This window comes from Desmodus rotundus, chromosome 9 (genome assembly GCF_022682495.2).
Source record: "Desmodus rotundus isolate HL8 chromosome 9, HLdesRot8A.1, whole genome shotgun sequence".
Taxonomy (NCBI): Eukaryota; Metazoa; Chordata; class Mammalia; order Chiroptera; family Phyllostomidae; genus Desmodus; species Desmodus rotundus.
This window is the reverse complement of record NC_071395.1, coordinates 6,334,494-6,357,873: the sequence shown is the minus strand read 5'-3', so window position 1 is coordinate 6,357,873 and position 23,380 is coordinate 6,334,494. Positions and strand designations below refer to the sequence as shown.

Sequence of the window (23,380 nt, the reverse complement as noted above, 5' to 3'; positions counted from 1 at the left end):
CCCCTAAGCCCGCCCCCGCTCTCCTAGACACTGTCACCGGAGCGGGACCACGCGGACCCAAGGAGGACTAGGACACAGAGCCCCACCCCGAGTCCCGCGTGATCCCATCTCGGACACGGGGCTCTCCGCCCACTTTGGGCAGCGGGGCGCGCAAGCGCACTTGGCTGGGTTGTTTTGACAGCTTTGGCTGAGCGGGATGTGGAGCAGTAGATGTCGCGAGAGTTAGTCTCAAAGCTTCTGTGGGTGCTGCAACTATGGCGGGCCTGGGGACCCAGTCTGAGCAGGAGCCGCTCTTAGGCGACCGCACACCCGGAAGCAGGTGAGCGGATGTGGGGGGGAGCACCCTAACCTTCTTGAGCTATCGGGACTGGCTCCCTACCGGGCAGAACAAGGCTGTGCCTGGGCGGCAGGAGCCGGCGGTCGGCGGCGCCAGACCGGAAGTTGATCTCCCACCGCTGAGAAAGAGCGGAAGGCTGTGCGTGAGCCCGCGGATACTGCTGAAGGTGTTGGAGACCCTCGGTCTGTCTCTTGGACGTTGAGTCTGCAAGTGCAGTCGCCAAGCCGTTCTGCATTTGGCCCCTTACAGAGCTAAGCACTTCTCACATTCACAAAAATTCCGAAATGATGGTTTTAATTGTTACTTGAATACGCAGCCCCTTAGTATTGACCTAATTACCCGATTCTTTGTACCAAGTAAACCTGTCTGAAATGGATTCATCTTTGTCCTGTGCCAAATACATAAATAGAAGAGCAATTTATTTTTAGCATTTAAGAGATGAAGTGTATATTTTGATCCTTATAATTCTGATTGTTTTGCCCCTTTATGGACAGTAATTCAGAATTGTCTCTTACTGTTCAAGTATGTATTTTTGCCTTTAGGAAATTGTAGTTAAGTATCATTTTATCTGAAACATTTATCAATGAACTAGTACACAGTTAAATTTAAGCTATCTACGTTAATTTTCGCTCATTTGTCCCTCTTAAGCAGCAAACCTTATTTTAACCACTTTGAAATTCGTAGGAAAATGTACTTCTCTGGTCCCTGATTTGCTAAAAAATATATGTGATGAAATTTTATCTTGAGATTACGGTATCAGTCCTAAAGTAATGTAAAAGAGTGATGTTCTTGGCCTATTGAGGCATTTTAGACTATTTGCTTTGATATTTATTATACACTGCTGTACTTTTACAGTTTTATGTCTGCTATTTTAGTTCTTTGCCTACTCTGTTCCTGGCAGACTGTCCCTCATCATCGTGTTTTTGTTATCTGTTTGCAGCCCCTGTTTTTGTTACTATCAGCAAATTCTGCCAACTTTTTTGGGGGGGACTTTTACTTTGGTGCTGGCTTGAAAATCATATATAAGTTCAATAGAATTGTGTGAAGTTGGAACATGGAATTTTGAATAAGGCCTAAAGATCTCTTCTTTTTTATGTAATGGCATATATAGTGTTAAGAACTTCATACAGATATATTGTATCAGGAAATGACTTAATACACCTGGCACATAGTAGATCTAATAAATGTTATGTTTTTCCTTCTGTCTCTACCACTCCTAGTCACACACATTTGAGGAAAAAAGTTTCTTTTTTGAAGAGTACTTTGAGTCTAAAGTCTATTTTTGAAAATAATCTTGGAGCATAAGAACGTATTTTGTCTGTTTTGCTTGTCTTAATTATTTGAAAACATAATTCTCATATTAAGGTAAACTTGCTAACTGTTTGTGCATGTGTGAAAAGGTAATGAGTACACACACTCATGTATGTCACCTGGCAGAGGCAGGGTGTCTGGTTAACATGCATGCCCTTCAGTCCAGATCACAGGCCTGTGTGAAAGATCAGCCCAGTCTGGAGGAGTCTGGTCTCACTAACTGAATCACAGGCTTGGAATGTCGTAGGTCACATCAGGCCTTCCAGTATCATTCTACATGGTTACCAGTCAGAACAGCCTCCTGCAGCAAAGTTAATTTGCTGTCGTCAAGTAGCGCACGTCATTATGATGGCAGTGATTATCTTTAAATACTTAGTAGTTTCATGTCCCACCTGTGGGAGATATAATTGTTGAAGCTAGTTTGTTTATTTTGATAAACTTTTATTCATTTTGTCAGTTTAACAAATTTCAACATTCTTTTGAATAATTTGTACAATGATGCATAAATACAACTCATGGAAATTCAAAGAAATAAAGCTTATTCATAGAAGGATTACTAATAGCAAAAACCAATTATTTGTAAATTATACCTCTATCATACCATTTTTCCTGACTTTAGGAGAGAGAAGATAAAAATGTGTCACAGAAAAATCTGCATATAATGAGATAGCTTTGTACTATTTCTTTCTTCTTTACACTTAGAGAATGGGATATTATAGAAACTGAAGAGCATTATAAGAGCCGATGGAGATCTATTAGAATTCTGTATCTTACTATGTTTCTCAGCAGTGTAGGTAAGTATTACAAAATACATAATTTTAAAATTTCATATTAAATACATTATAATATTTAAATTAAAAAAACTATTTTTATTGTGGTAAAAACCACATAACGTAATATTTACCATCTTTAACTGTATCTAAGATCAGAAGTATTAAGTGTATCTATGTTTGTGTAATCTATATCCAGAGTATTTTTGTCTTGCAAAACTGAAACTCTGCCCATTGAACAACTCATTTCCCCCTCCTCCTAGCCCCTGGGAACTGCCATTCTCCTTTCAGTGTCTGAATTCGACTATTCCAGAGGGTGGCAGAGTAATAGCTAAAGGGCTCAGGGTTTCTTTTTGAGGTCACTAAAATGTTTTAAAATCAACTTTGGTGATGGTTTCACGTATTTGTGATTATACTAAAAATCACTTAATTGTATACTTTAAATGTGGAAATTGTACAGTATGTGCAAATTTTACCTTAATAAAGCTTCTTTTTAAAAAGAAACTTTTTAAAATTTTGACTGGATGTGCCTAACGCTTAAAATTGACAAATAGGATTAGAGTTTATCATTATAGTTCTCAATCAATAAAGACTAACAGAAATCATTTTTTTTTTTAAGGATCTTTGAAGTGTCCTGGTTCTTTATAACCACTGTCCCCTTTAGATAATCGTTTATTTCTCCCCAGTCTTTCCTACAGTTAATTATTTCTCCCAAACAACACAGATTCTGCTATAAAGACCTAAAGCTGTCAGTAATTTCCATTTATAGTAAAGGCTTGTGAGTAAGAAAAAATAGGTACTCGGCTTATATTAATTATGGCTAGGGACTATGCTTATATATTCTTTTCAAACATACAACAACTTTGATAAAGTACACATTTTGGGGCATAAATTTGGAATTTCAGAATTATATTTTGAAATCCATGCTATAGTTTAAAAAATTGTATCTATAAATAGTAATGAAATCATTGAAAGAATAACAGAGTTTGCCTCTTACAGGATTTTCTATTGTGATAATGTCAATATGGCCATATCTCCAAAAGGTTTGTACACTTCAATCTATTCTTCTCTTCAGTAGCTTTGGTAGTATTATCCTCATGTAGTTAAGAGCTTTCTAGAATCTCTGATATTCTATGATTTAATCTTTACTAGAATAACTCAAGATAATAATTCCTCAAAAGAGGCTTATAAGTAAGGTGACTGTATGCTTTATTCTGCGAACCAGAACACTCTCGAAGGGAAAGCAGCGCTGCACCAGGAAACCAGGGCTGCGCCTGGAGCGTCCCAGGCAAATGCACATGTGTGGACACCTACTTATTAGATACTTTTACAGCCCATCAATACCACTTCCCCAATTAAAGAAAAAAAGCAAAATCAGATTTAGTGTCACATTTCCATTGCTATTTTGAAAATTAATTTAAAAATTATTACTCATGACACTAAAAATTCTTTCCATACTGACAGTTATTGGAATTGAAACAATATTTGACAATTCTAGAGTAATATCTACTTTGATGAAAAGATATTCCCATGTATCACAATTCTTGATTTGTATGGTCCCTGTATCTAGTCTAATTAACCTCAGACTTCTCAAAAGAAGGTATTTGTAGTAGATCAACTCAGTCCAATATGTAAATTTTGAAAAGGTTCACTCCTTTCTCCAGACACTTGAAAGCTCTTCAAAGGTAAATGTAGTGAGTACATGAACTTATAACTAGTTCTTTAGTAATACAAAAAAACATTTTCACCAAAAACCTTGATTGATTTTCTCATCCTGGTTGGGTAGCTCAGTTGGTGAGAGCATTGTCCTGATACACCAAGGTCGCAGGTTCCATCCCCAGTCAGGCCTCATGCAAGAATCAACCAATGAATGCACAAATAAGTGGAACAACAAATCGATGCCTCTCTCTCTCTCTCTCTCTCTCTCTCTCGCTCTCGCTCTCGCTCTCGTTTCTCTCTCTCAAATCAATCAATAAATAAAAATAAAAAAACAATTTTCTCAAGTTATTTCATAATAATATTGAGAGTTCACTGGGTACCAGGTACAATACTAAACTTTTCACCTAAATTATCTTTTGATCTCCATAATAACCCTGGGAAGTAGTTATCACTCCTGTTTGACAGGTGAAGAAATTTAGAGAAGTTAGGTAGCTTGCCCAAGGTCACACAGCTACAAAATGGCAGAGCCAAGCCTATCTGAAACCAAAATTTGACTTTTAACTACAGTACTATGTTACCTACTACTTTAAAATTTTTAATTCTTAATTTTAAGGCTACTATCTTTTTGAGGATAGTATGCTACCATATTACTTAGCTTAGCTATCCATCTGTTGAGAAGGATAAAAAGCTAGGCCAAAAACCTGCAGAAAACAAACAATACTGAGTAAATTGTCTGTCAAAGGAATTTGATAGCCATTAGCAAGTGATTCTTTAGGCTCTGTTATCCAGAGGTGGGACTGAAACCCAAATTTTGAATTGGAATGATAGATTATAGGCCCAGGGGGACAGTGGGAATATTCATGCATGAGTTATAATAAAACATAATAAAAGTGGCATATTAGTAGAAACAATATGCTAAGAAATACTGGGTTTTATTTGGTCTAGGTAACACCCATTTAGGGTGTATTACTGTATTTTTTGGACTATAAGACGCACCGGACCATAAGATGTGCCTAGGTTTTAGAGGAGGAAAATAGGAAGAAAAAAAATCCTGCTCTACCGCTGCCCCTTCCCCCCGCCCTACTGCCCCGGACAAGCCAGGTAAGCTACATTTGGACTATAAGGTGGACCCCTATTTTCCTCCCAAATTTGGGGGGGGGGAAATGTGTGTCTTATAGTTTGAAAAATACAATATATGCTGCCATGGCCCCTCAGCACTGTACATGTATAGCCTCAAATAACTAACAAGTCCCCCAAGTTATCCTCCTTTGACAGATAAAGTAAAGCCTACTATTTTTTAAATCCCAGCTACTCAGATACAGGGCTTTTCAGAACCAGATAAGTAGAGTGTGGTTTGGGGACTCCTTGACGCCAGCAGCTGTTCACTGCTGTCACAGTGAAGGCCTCAGTGACCAGTAATTGAATGAATAAGCAATAATCTATAAGTAAACAGTTGAGGAGGCTTGGAACACTCTATTCATATCTCAGCTCCCATAGAAAAGCATTAAGATTTCTAGAACTTTGACTTTGTTGACTAACCTGTTTAAAGAAGAATGTTTTGAAATACAGTGATACCACACTCTTTAAAAAAATTTTTTTTCTTAATCCTCACCCTAGGACATTTTTTTCATTGCTTTTAGAGAGAGGAAGAGAGAGAGAAGCACTAATTGGTTGTCTCCTGAACACACCCACACTGGGGATTGAACCCAAAAGCTAGGTACGTGCCCTGACCGGAATTGAACCTGCAACCTTTCGGTTAGGGTATGATGCTCCAACCAAGCCACACTGACCAGGGCATGCATTTTTTTGTTTGTTTTTTAGAGGAGATATAGATCCAACTTGCACTGAAATGTGCTAAACAGATTTAGAAATGATAACCATACAATATACATGGGTAAAGGTCTAAAAGTATGTGTGTGGGGGTGAGGGAGTGAGAGCTAGAGAGAGAGGAGACAGACATGGACATGCATACAGACACAGACAGACATGGGAGATGGGGGGATACTGCTAGTCCAAACTAAAGAGAACCTGGAAGACTTTCCAAAATCAGTTACACCTGGGCTAAGTCTAAGATATTGGTTCCCTGAAGGCAAGGTGGTGGCCAGGAAGTGGAAGGTATTGCTGGTGGAAAGGGCAGGAGAGGAGCTTGTGCAAAGGCCCAGAGACAAAGAGGTTGGCTCGTTTTGGGAACTTTAAAGAGTTCTACTTGGCTAGAAATTAGAGTTGGGGGGTAGGTAAGTGTGCAGAGGGAAGAAGTTAGGGAGAGGGTGGCTAACTTCTAAGTTAGACTTTATCTTGAAAACCATATGATAAAACTATTATAAGAATTTATAAGAATTAAGAGTGGCATATTATTTTTATAATGTTAATGTGATTTATTTTTTCAACAATATTTTTATGAGCCAAGTATTTCGATAATCATTCCAAAAGGTGAAATCTTTACAAGCATTTTTCCTTGTGTATAGTGAATTGTTAGCATATTTGATTGTAATGTCAGAAATCTAAATCACTATAAACAACAGTGTTAAAAACTTGTAGAATTGTTTTATTTTTTTAAATAGGAAATATTTCATGGTCAGAAAAATGTATTAATGTTTTAAACTTGACTTTCCTTGGATGATAATTCTTAAAGCACTGTACTTTTTTCTGCAGATTGATCAGACAGCTAATGCAAGTTTTTTGGGCTGGGTTATTGCTTCATTTAGTCTTGGCCAAATGGTAGCTTCACCTATATTTGGTCTGTGGTCTAATTATAGACCAAGAAAAGAACCTCTCATTGTCTCCATCTTCATTTCGGTGGTAGCCAACTGCCTCTATGCATATGTGCACGCCCCAGCTTCCCACAATAAATACTACATGTTGGCTGCTCGTGGATTGGTGGGGTTTGGAGCAGGTAATATGTTTGTATGTATGTATATGTTCGGTTGTGTCAGATTCATATTCATCCTGACGTATATGGCCGAATCTCACCTGATGTCACCCCTTCTCAGTCTCATAGCCCGTGGTTCCACCTGTAGATCTGTGATTGTCAACATGAAGATATCTTCCTGTCATTTTGCCTCTGCTCATGAGGTTCCCCTTACATATAATTTCTCTCTTGTATTCCCATCATTCTTCATCCTTCAAGATTTAGCTTGTTTCACATCTTCCATGGACTTTCTTAGGCCACCCTGCCCCTTATAAGCTGTTTTGTACTGTTGCTATGTTTTTTTTTTTTAATTTTTTATCTTGTATCACCAATCAGAAAGTAAAAGTTTGTAATTCGAGACAATTTGACTTATTCATAGTACTCTGTGGCCCCTAGCAAAGTCTCTTGCACATAGTAAGTGCTCAGTACATTTTTGAGTTATTAATGGATTTCTTACTCTGTTTCTTATACTACAGGTCTAAACAGGCAGTTTGTGACATCTTTTCAAAACAGTTGTAGCAATCAGTAGTATGCCATTCACTCAGTGCTCCCTCAGTATTTAATGATGAAAAATAGCTTAACATTCTTAAAACGCCATTTTTAATCATTTAAATATTTAACTGTGTTTTCATATTACTACAAATAGTATTTTCTATTAATTGATGTACTTCCTTAATAAGCATGTCTTGTATGAACATAAAGAGGAAGCATGACTATACTATAAATATTTCCTCTGTATAAAGGCAAATTAAGTTGACTTTTATCAACTGAAGGATATTTTCTTTCATTGTGTCTTTTCTTAGGAAATGTAGCAGTTATTAGATCATATGTTGCTGGTGCTACTTCTCTTCAGGAAAGAACAAGTTCCATGGCAAACATAAGTGCATGCCAAGCGTTAGGTTTTATTCTAGGTCCAGGTAGGTGTTTTTCAAATTCATTACTCGAATTTGAGTTGGGAACATTTTTGAGGTTCAAATGTTAAATAAAATCCAAGTATAAAACCTCACAGCTGAAGAGAAAAGGAGGGAAATTGGTACTTTTGGATCCAGCAGTGAAGCCAGGCTCTTTACAGGGAGGGGCAAAGATGGTTTACCGTTGTATGTGAAACAGAGAGTTTCACATAGAATAAACACAAAGGTTTATTCTTGTGTTATTATTTATTAATTACTTTCTATACGAACAACTGTAAACCTCCATTTGCCCCACCTTGTGTGTATGTTAACTCCTGTCCTCTAGGTTAAGTGATACTAGTCCCTTTTCACAATTAGGGCACCAAGGCACAGACAATCTAAGTAAATTTCCAGTGTCAGCCAGATAATTAACAGGAAATCTAAGGTTCAAATCTAACACTATCTGACTCCAAAATATACGTTCTGTGAAATAATCATTTAGTTTGACCTACCTGCTAGAGCTTGCTCTCTTTTTCCATTTATTACACACAAATTTTTTTGACTGAAGAATTTAAGGAAGGTTATAGGAGATTCTTTACCCTTTTGCTCTTTGCCTGTACCTTTAAGACTTTTCTAAGGTTGAAGAAAATTAGAGCATTTTTAAAAGACTTAGTATTTTCTTCCTCTTCCAAAGCTTTCATCCTTTAGCTGAGTATAAAAAAATAGTAATGATATTTAATACTTCCCCAAGGCCAATCAATTTTATTTTTTGCTGAATTGAAAAATTAGTAATTTTTATACCTACAATAACATTGAAACCATATAATTGGCTCATGCATTGAAAATTGAAGCTATGCCCTGGCTGGTATGGCTGAGTGGATTGAGTGCTGGCCTGCGAACCAAAGGGTTGCAGGTTCAATTCCCAGTCAGGGCACATGCCTAGGTTGTGGTCCAGGTCCTCAGCAAGGGGTGCACGAGAGAATCACACATTGATATTTCTCTCCCTCTCTTTCTCCTTTCCCCTCTGTCTAAAAATAAATGAATAAAAATTCTTAAAAAAAAGAAAATTGAAGCTATGAATATCATCACTTCATTACTTCACAACATGGCACCATCACCCCAATTTCCGTTACTACTTTCTATTTAACCAAGAAAAAGCTGAACAGATTTGAATCTAATTCATTCATCAATATCTAATGTTTCATTTTAGTATTCTGAAGTAAAATATAAATACAAATGTAGAATTGGATCTACTGCCATAATATGAAATCCATAGACATAGTCTGGGCCTTGGTAATTTACTACTCTCCCTCAGCATCTAGCACAGTACCTGGTATACACTTAGTTCTCAGTAAATATTTTGACCACTTAAAAAGTATTTTCAAGATTACTTCATTTAAATGTTTTATATTATACATGAGTAAATGTAAGCCTGAAAAGATTAGATGAGTTTCTCCAAAATAACCACATCAGCAAGCACTAACATTTACTGGGTATGACTAGATGCCGTTCTAAATGCTTTAGGTACAGTATCTTACTTATCCTCACCTTAAAATTACATTTAAATTTTTTGAAGAGCAAGATTACAGAATCTGAATCAAGAGAGCAAAATAGTACTCTTCCAACCTGATTTTTACTGCAAAACCAGATTTAAAATATTAAATGTATGTAATTTTAATGATATACACAGTAATATATCAGAATATTTACTTAAAATGTGATATTTATAATGAAATTGATTAAACTTTCATAATTGATTTATGGAAGAAATTGTTTCATTTATATTCCTTATGGAGATTGGGAAAAAAACCGAAGTTACTGACAAGATACAGTCCTTTGTGAATTTATATACATCAATGTTTCTCAATCTTTTTTTCATTATTGACCCCCTAAGGAGCCTTTTGGGATATTTTTTCCTTAATCACTCTATGCCATAAAATTTTAATACCACAGATGTACTGTATATTGTTTATGTACCGTATGCTTATCTGTGCTTTAATAAAAAGTAAATTTTTTGCCCCCACTTCCAGAACCAATTTTCTTCCCTCTTTTGAGAGGCATGATGTAGATGAGTGATTTCATGATGTGACTTCCAATTCTGTGGTAAACATCTTTCCCATTTTTTTAGTCTGTGTCTTCCATATAATAATTAACCTGTGTACATTTTATTTTAATAAGTTTTTCAGACCTGTTTTGCACTCATTGGAGAAAAGGGCGTGACATGGGAGACTATACACCTGCAGATAAACATGTATACAGCACCAGTTTTACTTGGTGCCTTCCTGGGAGTTTTAAATATTATTCTCATCCTCATTATATTAAGGTAGGTAGATAGAAATGACAAAACTGCTTTTGCAGATTGTGAAATTAAATAAGCACTGTCATTGTTTATGTACTGTATGCACATCTGTACAGATAATTATTCCTGGGGATAATTATTCCTGTGGTATTTCATGTCTAGTTGTGTTCGTAGTTTTTGATTAGCTAATACACATATTCGTAACTAAATAATAGACAATCTGGTAAATGCGAACAGAGTATGAGATCTTTGAAGAGTCAAGGTTTGTTCTTGACTAACTCTGACAGGATTCTAAGTAGGGAAATGGCATGAAAGCAACATTTTAAGTAATGATGAGTGTCAACCTTAAACACAGAAGTTGACTTGAATGTATCTCTATCCTTTTTTTTTCAGATTTTATATTCTTTATTTATTTTTTAAATTATTTTATTGTTGTTCAATTACAGTTGTCTGCATTTTCTCCCCACCCCTCCCCTGTATCTCTTTTATCTATTACAAGAAATTTAATAAAACTACAAAAATGTGATTACTTTATATTTATTCGGGGTGCTTTTTCCAAGAGTCCAAGAACATTTATAACTAATGTTTAAAATCACTATAAAGCTTCACATACTAATTAAAGTAGATCACATATACTTTTGGATGAATTTTTTTAATGTGATAACAAGATTCATGACTTGCATCTTTTAAATTTTATTCATTATATCTCATTGCGAATAATTTCATTACTTAGAAGCCAGTAAAAGAAACTGTGTCAGAATATGAAAAAATAGATGCCTATAATAAATTTAAGCCATTTTTCTATCACACTACCATGGATACAATATTTTTGTTTTTTCTTTTTAAGAGAACATCGTGTGGATGACTCAGGACGACAGTGTAAAAATATTAATTTTGAAGAAGGTACTACTAACCTGTTTGACTAAATTATTATAACGTTACTGGAGTGTTTGTAATGATCCTATTTGGTATTTACTTGGCTTTTGCTTCTGAGGACAATACAGTGATTGAGGACAGATCTTCGAAGTTCAAAGTTACCTAAAATGATTTTTTAAAAAAAGGCAGACTCATATCAGCTATTAGGTGTTCACGATCGGCACAGTTAAAACCATTGTTAAAAATCACTTTGTCTTGTTTTCAAAGAGCCAATCTCCTACAGTTTTCTTTGTGTGATTAGAAGGGGAGGTCATAACCCTAGTTGAGTGTCCAAGGTGCTTGCTTATGTGCCCCCAAGTATAGCAGACTATTTCCAATTCTTAGTTATTATTGGAGAAGGAGCTCTCCAATAGTTTGGCTTCATGCTTCTCCAATTATATCAGGAACAGTTTGTACTGAGTGTGTAGCTTAACCAGATTGTTCAAGATAAGTCAATACTCTCATTTTTGTCTTCCTAATTTAGAATAACCATCCTAACTTGGTGGTTCTCTGCAAAATACATTTCTTTGCAAAAATATAAATAACATAAGGACTTTAAAAATTGTGTTAATAACGTAAGGATATTTACTAATTTCACATACCGTTGAAATTCAAAATAAAATATATATTCATTGAAGTGAATCATAGAACTGAGAACTGATTTAATAAACTATTTCAGGTCTTCATGAAATCCTCATAAATTTAAGATTTAGGTAAGATTAAAAAAAAGAAAAAACCATGCAACAGAAATTTAAAGTAAATGTATTTAGTATGAGATCATTTTATAGAATTCTGTTAAATACATTCCTCTTTGGGATTGAGAGACATCAAATAGACAATCAGAGCATCTCCTATAGGTAACGGAATTGAAGTGTATTTCCTGGGAGAAGTTACTTTACTTTTAAATACCATTTAAAAGTTACTTCTCCCTGGCTGGTATGGCTCAGTGGATTGAGCTCCAGGCTGCAAACCGAAAGGTCACCGGTTTGATTCCCAGTGAGGACATGTGTCTGAGTTGTGGGCCAGGTCCCCAGTTGGGGGCATGTGAGAGGGAATCCATTGATGTATCTCTCACATTATTGATGTTTCTCTCCCTCGTTTTCTCCCTCCATTCCCCTCTCTCTAAAAAGTAAATAAATAAAAATCTTTAGAAGTTATTTGTCATAAAAATTCTGTTACTTTTAAACTGTTTTGAAGCCTAAAAATGATTTGAAATGTTTAGTCATATAATTTGCTACATATAATTTCTACTTTGTGTCATAATAAAAATAACACACGTAGGTAATACAATTTTTCTCCTGTTCACCATAGCAAGTACAGATGAAGTTCAGGTTCCCCAAGGAAATATTGACCAAGTTGCTGTTGTGACTACCAATGTTCTGTTTTTCGTGGTCCTATTTATCTTTGCCCTTTTTGAAACGTAAGTTTTATTCTGTCTTCATCTAAATCAGATTATGTAAACACTTGTATTTCTTGATGCAATATTACTCAGGCACATAGATGTTCTCAAGAACTTTATGTATAAAGATATATTTTTCTTGTCATGATGTAAAAAGTGTTTTATGTTTTTTAATTTAAATGTAGTTAATTCTGTCTGTAATCTTCCTTTTAAAGGAATGTTTCATTAGTCCTTCCCCCTTTCTTCTGAATTTTATGATAAATACAATTATAAAACTCTAATTTGTCATGATTAAACTTCAAGCTACATAACTTCCTACATATGGATATGGGTTTCACTCTGGCAATTTTAACTCTAATCCCTGATCCTGGAAAAATGAGTGCATCACAAAATCTCTGCCTTGTGTAGGCTTTCTTGCCCTTAGTTATCATATGGCTTTTTTAAAAAAATGCCTTTCTATTATAAAATACAGTACATTCTTGTAAATATCCCAAACATTGTAACTATATTTCAACCCTTACTCCTTTCCCTGGAGGTAATCACCGCTAATACTTCAGTATGTTTTTTTTTTCCCGAACACTTTTTCTATAAACATTGGGGGGTATTAATGTATATTAAACCAACATAGAATATGTGATATTATCTTTTGACAACTTGGTTATTCCCTTATCAATACTCTGTCACATTTTTATGCTAGTCCATGTGGATTTGCTTGATATTTTTTAATTTTCAAAATTATATATGAAAGTTTCAGCTCATCTGACTTTTGGGGCATTAAAAATTGTAGAATATATAACAAAATTTACCATCTTAACTATTTTTAATTGTACAGTTCAATGGCATTAAGTGTATTCATAGTGTTGTGCAACCATCACCACTATCCATTTCCAGAACCTTCTCAGGATTATAAACAGAAGCTCTGCACCCATGAAACAATCAGTCTCCACTCCCCCTCACCTAGCCCCTGGTAACCTGTATTCTACTTTTTCTCTATGAATTGGCCTGTGTTAGGTACCTCATGTAAGTGGAATGGTATGACACTTGTCCTTTAGTGTCTTGCTTATTTCACTTATTACGATCTTTACAGGGTTCGTCCACATTGTTGCCTGTGTCAGAATTTCTATGGCTGAATAATACTCCATCGTATTACATACCAGTTTTGTTTATCCACTCCTCTGTCAACAGACATTTGGGTTATGTCTACCTTTTGGTTATTGCGAATAATGCTGCAATGTACATTGGTGTACATGTGTCTGTTTGAGCCCCTTCTCTCAGTTCTTTTAGGTGTTTATCCAGAAGTGGAACTGCTGGATCATATGGTAATTTTGTGATTAACTCATTGGGAAACAGCAAAACTATGTTCCACATCGTTCATCTTACTTTAAAATTAAAAAATGGTAATATTCTTTAAAAAAAAAAGAATGATATTTAAATACATTTCAATTCCATTTTGTAGCTAGTTAACAAAAGGAGACAAAGTAGGAAAAGAAGATTGGCAAGGAAGGAGACAGTCAAGGAAGAGAGACATTCAGAGGTAGGGTGAAAAATATATACAAAGATAGGGATGAAAGAGACAGAGGAGAACAAATCCCGACAATTCTAATAACCTAATAATAGTAACATAATTTCATTGAAAAGGGACCAATTTAAACCAAAATATAACCAGAATTATTTAGTTACAGTAGAGTGGTAGTTTTGGTTGGTTTTATTTTTTTGTTTATCAAACTTTTTGTAATGTAGATATATTACTTTATAATTAAATGTTAAAAAAATAAAAACACTAACACTCAAAATTAGTAGCTTGTGCATGTAACATCAAAATGTGCCAAAAGCCCTGTCTGGGCAGCTCAGTTGGTTAGGGTGTCATCCGAACACCAAAGGGCTGTGGGTTCGATCCTTGGTCAGGGCGCGTATGGAAGTCAACTGATGGATGTTTCTCTCGCTCACTCTCCATTCCCTCTCTCTAAAATCAATAAACATCTCCTCGGGTGAGGATTTAAAAAAAAATGCTGAAAATGTGTAAAAATTTTTGTTTATGTAATCTGGTGTTATTGTTAAAAGGGATACAAATTCTTAAATGTATCAATAGCATTATTAAAGCTTCTGTATCAACTTTAAGTAACAATGACTATGATTTAAATGAAATAACTTCTTTTATGTTTTTCTCAGCATCCTTACTCCATTAACAATGGATATGTATGCCTGGACTCGAGAACAAGCTGTGTTATATGATGGGATAATTCTTGCTGCTCTTGGAGTTGAGGCCATAGTTATTTTCATGGGGATTAAATTACTTTCCAAAAAGTAAGTTATACATCTTAGGTTTTGTTCCAATCTGTACTTTAAAAATGAAACATGAAACATTTGACAATGTAAATGAATGTGTTAGTAAAATAATTGAAAGCTTTTCTATTTTTAGTTCTTGAACATTTGAAAACAGATTTAAGGTTCATTAAGAGAGCATATATCTATACCATATGGCATATTTAGTAAAGCAAAATATTTACAAAGTGAATGATTGTCTTCTGTAGCATTTGTAATTTTACTTAAAATATTCTAGAACTATTTCATAAAACATTGTTCTGCTTATGTTATATAACAAAGATTCAATGGTTAAATTGGAAAATTCTGGTTAAAATTACTGAACTTCTTTACTCTAAAACTTCTAACTCTTCAGTATATACATATTCTATCACCATCATGACAAATATGGCATGTAGCATTTCTAAAAGTTATTTGTAACTTTGACCACAGAACGCTTTTTCTAAAGAAGCATTTTGTCAAAGTACAACTGTAAAGAACACATTTTGGGGGAAACACTTGTATAAAATTTAGTTCATTCATATAATCTGGGGTCAGAATTAGTAGATGAATTTAGACAGTTCTAACAACTTAATTATCCCTAAAATACTTTAATACTTTAGAACTCTAATATAGTTTTAAAACCCATGAACGAATGCTGAGGTAGTGTGTAGGGTTAGGTGCTGTGGGGGGTGCCATGGAGATTCTTACTGAGCCAAGCGGAGGGCCAAGAGGTAGATGTAGACAGACACAGACTCATGTTCAGAGTTGCAGGTAATGGATGCGTACATCTTGCTACAGAGGTAGAGTGGTCCTGCTGGTTGGCATTCTTACCGACTGTCCAATTCCATACCTTCAGAGAGCTTGGATTCCATTGGGGGGAAAGCCAGTACAAAGGGGAAGTCAGGTAGTGCTAAGTACTGTGCAGAGGAGCAGAACAGAGGAAGAGACTAGAGTGGCAGGGCAGGGCTAGGAGAGAGGGGAGGTGGCCTTTTGACAGAGCGCTCGAGGCAGGAATGCTTGAGGAGACCTCGGTGAAGTCAGAGAGCAGCCTTGCAGTGGCCTAGAACTCTCCTCCCTGAGAAGACTGAGCTTTGTGTGTTTCAGGGACAAGCAGGAGGGCCAGTTTTGCCAGAGTGGAGTGAGAGAAATACAGTAGATCAGGTTGGAAAGATGTGAAGCCTTGGAGGTATTCTGAGCATGATGGGAAGTGTTTGGTTTCTTTTTTTCTTAATCCTCACCTGAGTATATGGTTCATTGATTTGTGTAGGGGTTGGGAAGGGGGAGGTGGCAGAGAGAAAGAAAGACACATTGATAGGTTGCCTCCTTTATCCGCTCCAACAGGGGATTGAACCCACAACCTTTTTGGTGTATGGGATGATGCTCCAACTGAGTCACCTGGCCAGGGTTGGGTTTGTTTTAAGAAGCCTTTGGTCTAGTTTGTGTATTTCACTTTTATTATGAAGAATTTCTAACATTTACAGAGGTGTAGAGAGCATCATGTGCTGAATCTCTAATATCCATTACCCAGCTTCAACAATGATAAGCACTTGGATAATCTCAGTTCATCTATACCTCCACCTACTCCACATTCCCCATCCCCTACACCTGGAATCCTTTGAAGTCCATTCCAGCTTCATTTCATGTCTTCCATAAATATTTCAGTGTGTATCTCTAAAAGTTAATGATGACAGTATCACATGTAAAAAATTATGTGACTTTAAATATAATCAAATATCCACGAGTATGCAAATTTTCTCTACTGTTTCAACTTTTTTTTTTTTTGGTTTCCCAGCTTACTCACTTGACTGAGGCTCTTGAGTATCTTAAGTCCCTTTTCATCTGTTTCTTTTCCACTGAGCTCTTTTTCCTTTGCAAATGGAAGAATCCAGGATGTTTGTAGTTTTCCACATTGCGGATCTCACTGACTGAATCCCTGTGATATTTTTTTAAAAAAACATTTTCCTGAATCTAATATATTTCCCCAAAATTGGTACTTAGATCTAAAAGCTTAATAAGATTTGAGTTCAATTTTTTTTTTTTTGGCAGGAATACTCTATAGGTGGTATTATATGCTTATATCAGGAGAAATGTTATGTTTTATTTATCTTTTAATCATGTTAGTGGCCAATGACATTTGTTACGTCCTATTAATTCATTAATAGGTCATTGCAAAATGCTGAAATTTTAATTCTATTTATTTATTTCCCATAACATTTTCTATAAACAGAGCATTCCTGTCACCAAATCTTTGGTTATCCTGAGGTATAGTCTTACAGGAAAGACAGGGTGATTCTTTCCTTTTTATCTTAGTAACTGACTTTTAACATAAAGTGTTGGTTCCCTAACATCCTCTAAAAGTGACCAAATGTATTTTACGTTAGTAAGCATGAATTCGTAGGTGACCACATTTTTGTGTGTTTCGGCCCATTGTCTTTACTCTCGTTTCTGGTGTTCACTCTGTCACGTTTTGGGCTGGCTCTGAGTCCTTTTATCACGGCCTAGTAGTCACTGATGCCCCAGGCTCATTTTACATATTTTCTGTCCCAGACCTGAAATGGACCAGTTTGTAGAGTACTGGTTCCTTTTAGTGAGAAGAAATTATATTTAGCATTCATATTAATTGGCATATCACAAAAAGTATCAAAATCATTTATTTATAGTTTTTAAATGATAAAAGTAATGAACTATGTTATAATATGTAATGTTTCGTTTTTAAATTAGAGTTTCTGTTTTTTAACAGGATTGGCGAGCGTGCCATTCTCCTGGGAGGACTTATCGTTGTATGGGTTGGCTTCTTCATCTTGTTACCTTGGGGAAATCAGTTACCCAAAATACAGTGGGAAGGTACAGCCATACATAATTCTTTAATGTTGGCCTCTGTTATTCACCTAAAATTAACAATTAATACACTGTACTAAATTTGTTTTTACAGATTTACATAATAATTCAATCCCTAATACCACATTTGGGGAAATTGTTATTACTCTTTGGAAGTCTCCAAGAGATCACAGTGAAGAACCAACTGGCTGCCCAATTGAACAAGCCTGGTGCCTCTACACCCCCATGATTCATTTGGCCCAGTTCTTCACGTCAGCTGTGCTTATTGGAATAGGCTATCCATCCTGCAATGTTATGTCCTATACATTATATTCAAAACTTCTGGGACCACAGCCTCAGGTGAGTCAGTTACCCTGGCATTGCAGTTATGTGAAATATGCTTGTAAGCACTCACATTGTGTGCTATCATTCTCTGTGTTCATACAAACTGATTGGGTAATTTTTTAAAATCATATTTAGCATTTTGAATTTTTAAAAATCCCACAACTTTTTAAAAGTACTTATAGGACTTGTATGCTGAAACTGAACAAAAAGTACTCTAAGAACTTAAAGATCTCTTAAACTCAGAGATTATGAGCTCAAAATCATTTTCACAGAAAAAAATATCTGCAGCATAAGCTCTGAAACTCTTTCTTAAACTAGGCCACAGTTGGGAAACCACAATTGAGAGTAATGCTGCAGTGCACACTCCTTGGTAGCCTGGGTGGGTTACAGTTTCGGGTTTGGTAATTGGAGGAGCAGCACGTGGGGTAGTGGAAGGTGGTACAGTGGGGTCACGCAGACATGGCTTCAAACCTCTTGTCAGAGTTACTTGAATTTTCTGAGCTTCAGCTTCCTCATTTGTTAAATGGGGTAATGCCCATAGGCATTTGTGAACATTGGAAACAACGTATGTAAAGCACCTAACACACAGTGTTTGGAAGACAGCAAGTATAAAATAAATGCCTTAAAAGGCAAATTAATAAATTCTGTTGTTCCCAGGGCTTCAGCAGATATTGTTTGTTCCTTTCCACTACTTTTATTTCTCCTAACCTGACTCTATCAGATAAGTTTATTGTTCATTATTTGCTCTATTTATAGCAAGGCATTTTATATTCAATTCACAAATAAAAGATGGAGAAAGTGATTCCTGCGAGTTTCCCACAGCATCACCTTTGTTTTTAATATAACTAAACCCAAGTATCAATCTGCTTCTTCTCCTTCCCACCTCCGCAGGGTGTGTACATGGGCTGGTTAACAGCTTCTGGAAGTGCAGCGCGGATTCTTGGGCCTGTGTATATCAGCCAAGTGTACACTTCCTGGGGCCCACGATGGGCGTTCAGCCTTGTTTGTGGAATAGTGGTACTGACCATCACACTCCTGGGAGCGGTTTACAGAAGACTTGTTGCTTTTTCTGTAAGGCATGGAAATATTCAAGAGTCACCTAGCTAACTAACACTGGCATGGAAAGTGCTTGCTGCGAGGGACTTCCTTCACTAAGGCTCTGCTGGACAAGGCTATGAGTCAGTTTCAAAAGTCTGGCTTAGGGTATTGTATATTTTGAATAGCAAGAACATATGTTGAATAACACAGGGAACTCTATGAGTAATTGTGAATAGTAAGATAAAAAACATTCTGGATCATAATTTCTTTTTCTCAAAAAAGAAATATTCTTCATTCAACACCTTTTTGGGGGTTCCATGAACTCATGAGTGAATGAATGAACAATGGCCTACAAATGTGAAATTGTATTTTTAATTCAAACTGCAGAGGTATCATTTAAAATAATGAGAGAATATCTATGCAGTGAAACCATACTAGAGTTTTGAAAGAATTACCTATAACATGATGAAATTATAGAAATTCTTTACCTAAATAGAGGTACTTTTATTCAAAGATAGCTACTTTTTATTTAAAAATGTATTTTCTATTCTATCAAGTTTCCTTATGAAACAAATACCTTGACTGACATCCTACCTTACCTTCTTTAAGTTATTTTTAATATACCTTGTCTTATCTCACTAAGTAACCCCTAAATTTAGTAGATGAGTAAGAGTGTATCTAATATTTAAGCAATAAAGAGGATGAAGAGATCAAGACGGATTTCACTGCCTTTAGTAGGGTTACTTTTTTCTTTCAAGTGCTAATAAGTAATTCACTTTAGAAACATAAGCCAGATATGTTATTGTATACACATACTGAACAGCAAACTGTTTATTATAATTATTGGCATTTTCAACTCCCTGAATTCTGGAGAAAAATAATCACTTTATTTATTTTTCCCATCGCTTAGCCATGGCAGGGCAGACATGGCAGTTTTCGTCTCTGTCTGCACAGCTGTTCAGACCCACAGAACTTCACACTTGGACGGCCCATGGCAGTCCCAGTACAGTCAGGCTAGCAAATACTCAAGGCAAGACGGCTTTAATCTTACGGTTTACTGAGAGTGCTTAAGAACAAGGTGGTGTGTGCACATCTCTATTACTACGTAAGTTGGGTGCTGATAAAAGGAACTAGTATAGAAATATGTGTATGCATAATCAGCACTACCAAAAAAAAGTAAAGATGTTTCTAAGTATTTTTATAAATGTTTTCTACTGTAAGTTATAAATACATTCAAATCTGAGAGTAAACACTATGATCTGCACTTTATACTAAGTTTATGGTACTGTGTTGTGTTCTGTTTTGTTTTTGGCTTGGAAAACAGAAATTTATTTCTCACAGTTCTGGAGGTAGGATGTCCAAGATCGAGTATCGGCAGGGTTGGTTCTGAGGCCTCTCTCCTCAGCTTGTAGATGGGTATATTCTCCCTGTGTCTTCTGTTCGTTTGTTTCCAGCTTTATTGAGATACAATTGACATACAGCATTGTGTAAGTCTAAGGTGTACATGTTGATTTGATACACTTATAGACTGTAAAATGATTATCATAGCATTAGCTAATACCTCCATCACATCACATAATTACCATTTCCTTTTTGTGGTGAGAACATATAATATCTACTGTCTTAGCAACTTTTAAGTTGTATAATACAGTATTATTAGCTGTAATCTCCAGGCTGTTCCTGAGATCCCCAGAACTTAGTCATTTTATAATAGCAAGCCTGTCCTCTTTGACCAGCACCTCCACATTTCCTCCATCCCCACACCCCGGCAACCATCAAATGATTCTCTGCCTCTCACCGTTCAGCTTTTAGACTCCACATACAAGTGATATTATACCTAGCATAATGCCCTCAAGGGTCCATCCATGTCATCACAGATGGATCTGCTTTCTTAATGGAATGATGTTCCATTATGTATTAATATGTATGTGTATTTACAGACACACATTCACACAAAGAAACAGGTGTGAGGTGATATTTCATCATGGTTTTGATTTGATTTCCACGAGGATTAGTGATGTGGAGCATCTTTGTAACGTACCTGTTGGCCATTTGTGTGTCTCCTTTTGACAAATGCTTTTTCAGATCCTCTGCCCATTTTCTAATTGGTTTTGTTTTTGCTATGGAGGTTTGCTGTCTCTTAAATCCAACTTCTTCAGCTGTAATAGAAGGCTGAACCTGGCAGAAATCCTATGATTACGTTTTAGAGATTTTCACTCCTCTCCACCTCCCGTAGCAAGACCTTGTTTCAGCTAGATTTATTGGAATGCTAGCCAGTTTTCTGGCTGTTTGGTCACGTCCTGGGATCCCTTTCCCCTGATGTTTCACAGCTCCTCCTGTCTTACTTTTTTGGGGCGCTGTAATCCTCCCTTGGTTTAGGTGCCGTGCATGGTAGAAATAATGATAATGATGATGGTAAAAAATGGTAACAGTGAAGATTTATAGAGTTCATATCCCAGGTAATGTGTAATGTACAGTTTAATTCTCAGTTCTATAGGTTAAAGGTATTATGATTTCCATTTTACAGGTGAAGGAATAGAGGCACAGAAAAGCTAAAGTACTTGTCTAAGTAACAGTCTGTCTTCAGAGCCCACACTCTTAACCACTGTTTTTCATAGTGAGGAAAACAGCCCAGTTGGCAGTAACAGGTAATTAATTGCTAATTCTAGAGTAAATTAAGATACCTGTACCAGTGACTCTGATTAGCAGAAGTGTTTGACAAATATAATTTGATGCCCATTGAGAGGCTTTTATCTTAGCTCAATGATTAGCCTGTTTCCATGCAAGAATATGACATAGAAAAGCTTCCCAACTTCTAAAAATTTATAATATTGCTGTTAAATTATACCCTCACAAAAATGACTACCATGTTTTTATTGAGAACACTGTCTTCTCTGGGGGATAATACCAGTGCATACCCTGGCACAAAAGACAAGGAAGTAACATGGGGTTGACGAGAGAGCAGGAAGGTAAAGTTTGAGGAAAAAAATCACCTAGGTGAGGTATTAAGTGGGACAAGTTGAATATAAACTGAAAAAGATGATAGGAAACCCAAAGGTATGAAAAACTTCTAAAAGTACTATATAATTAAGAAAAGATGTTTTAAAAACCTAAACTTGTTAAGAGTGATTGTTATATTTTGTAGGGATTTATAATTTCACAAAACTTCTTCATGCTACCTTCCTAAGTTTGGCTACATTTAAAATAAACTCCAGTTAAAAACCAATAAATACACTCCAGATCATATAAAACTTTTCTCTTGCATAAGTAAAATAAATCTTTATGTAATTTGTTGTTTTGTTTTTAAACTATCTGCTCAAGAATAAATTATTTTAAGAGGATATTTTGGGTATTTTTGACTATTGCAGATTTATTTCTAATTTAATGTATTTTACCTTGTGAATGTACATTTTCTAACAAAAAGATTATTATATATCTACCATAAGCCTTAAAATGTTACTTATTCACACTTTCAATACATATTTAATCACCATGACATTGTTGGGAGTAGAGCAGTAAACAAAACACAAGACCCTGGTGCGACATCAGACAGTCCGACATCAGTCAAACAGTTATACAGATGATTCTGCTGAAGGAAGGACGATGAAAGAGCAGTGTACGGAGCTTTCAGGGTGAATAACAGGGTATCTGTCCTGAGCAGGAAAGTCAAAGGAATCTGTCTGGATAGCTCACAATTTCAGAGAAAAATGGCTAGGGCAGAAGGATCAGAAGAGGCTCCAAGTAGCCAAGGTTAGCTTGCATACCCATCCCGGAACTGACCAGATGGGCAGAGGATGGAATCCTCTACAAACCCGGGCCTGGAACATGCATTCATTGTCTGTGTGGGGGAGGGAGAAGGGGAAGAACCCTATGAGGCCCATCTCAATTACACGGACGAAACAGACTTATAACTAGAAGGAAAAGGGGATGTTTCACCAAAGAAAGGTTTGCTGAGCTGACAAATACACTATTTATCCATTACACCTACATCTCTCAGCTGTTATCATATCACTGCAACTTAGAAAGCATTGCATGTACCATCGTGGGAAACAAGACGAAGCAGCTTGTACCCAGTTTCTTCAGCCAACACAGGCCCTACTAATAACTCAAGCACTGAAGGGATCAGTTTCCCACTTAAGGGATAATGCGTTTGTGAAATCATATCAGGAAGCAGGGTACTACACCATGTTAAATATTTTGGACTTTATTTAAGAGAAATGGGAAAGCATTTAAGGTAACACAGTCTTTAAGAAGAATCCTGGGCTCCTTGTAGAAATGAGACATCATGGGCCAGAAAGCAAGGGCGCTCGCTATCAAAGCCTAGAGTCTTGCCAAAGGACAGTCAAATAAAGGGACTGCTACTGGCCCAAAATAGAGCAATTAAAGCA

General features: G+C 36.1%; 1 protein-coding gene across 6 annotated transcripts; it reads left to right on the top strand.

Annotated features, from left to right (window-relative positions):
* Positions 1-56: 56 nt before the first annotated feature.
* MFSD8 (major facilitator superfamily domain containing 8) lies at positions 57-21,966 on the top strand. Of its 6 annotated transcripts, XM_045202441.3 has the most exons (13): positions 2,357-2,442; positions 3,418-3,461; positions 5,023-5,178; positions 5,718-5,794; positions 6,730-6,970; positions 7,789-7,902; positions 10,054-10,198; positions 11,022-11,077; positions 12,401-12,509; positions 14,658-14,792; positions 17,533-17,636; positions 17,725-17,969; positions 18,846-21,966. In XM_045202441.3, the coding sequence occupies exons 5-13, from the start codon at positions 6,793-6,795 to the stop codon at positions 19,059-19,061; spliced, it is 1,302 nt and encodes a 433-aa protein (XP_045058376.2). In that variant the 5' UTR covers positions 2,357-2,442; positions 3,418-3,461; positions 5,023-5,178; positions 5,718-5,794; positions 6,730-6,792; the 3' UTR covers positions 19,062-21,966. The 6 variants fall into 6 exon arrangements, with proteins under 6 accessions (XP_024424747.2, XP_045058379.2, XP_053766334.1 ...); XM_024568979.4 differs by lacking the exons at positions 5,023-5,178; positions 5,718-5,794 and adding an exon at positions 57-319 and having other exon boundaries at positions 2,351-2,442; XM_053910359.2 differs by lacking the exons at positions 5,023-5,178; positions 5,718-5,794 and adding an exon at positions 370-519 and having other exon boundaries at positions 2,351-2,442.
* The last annotated feature ends 1,414 nt before the right edge of the window (positions 21,967-23,380 follow it).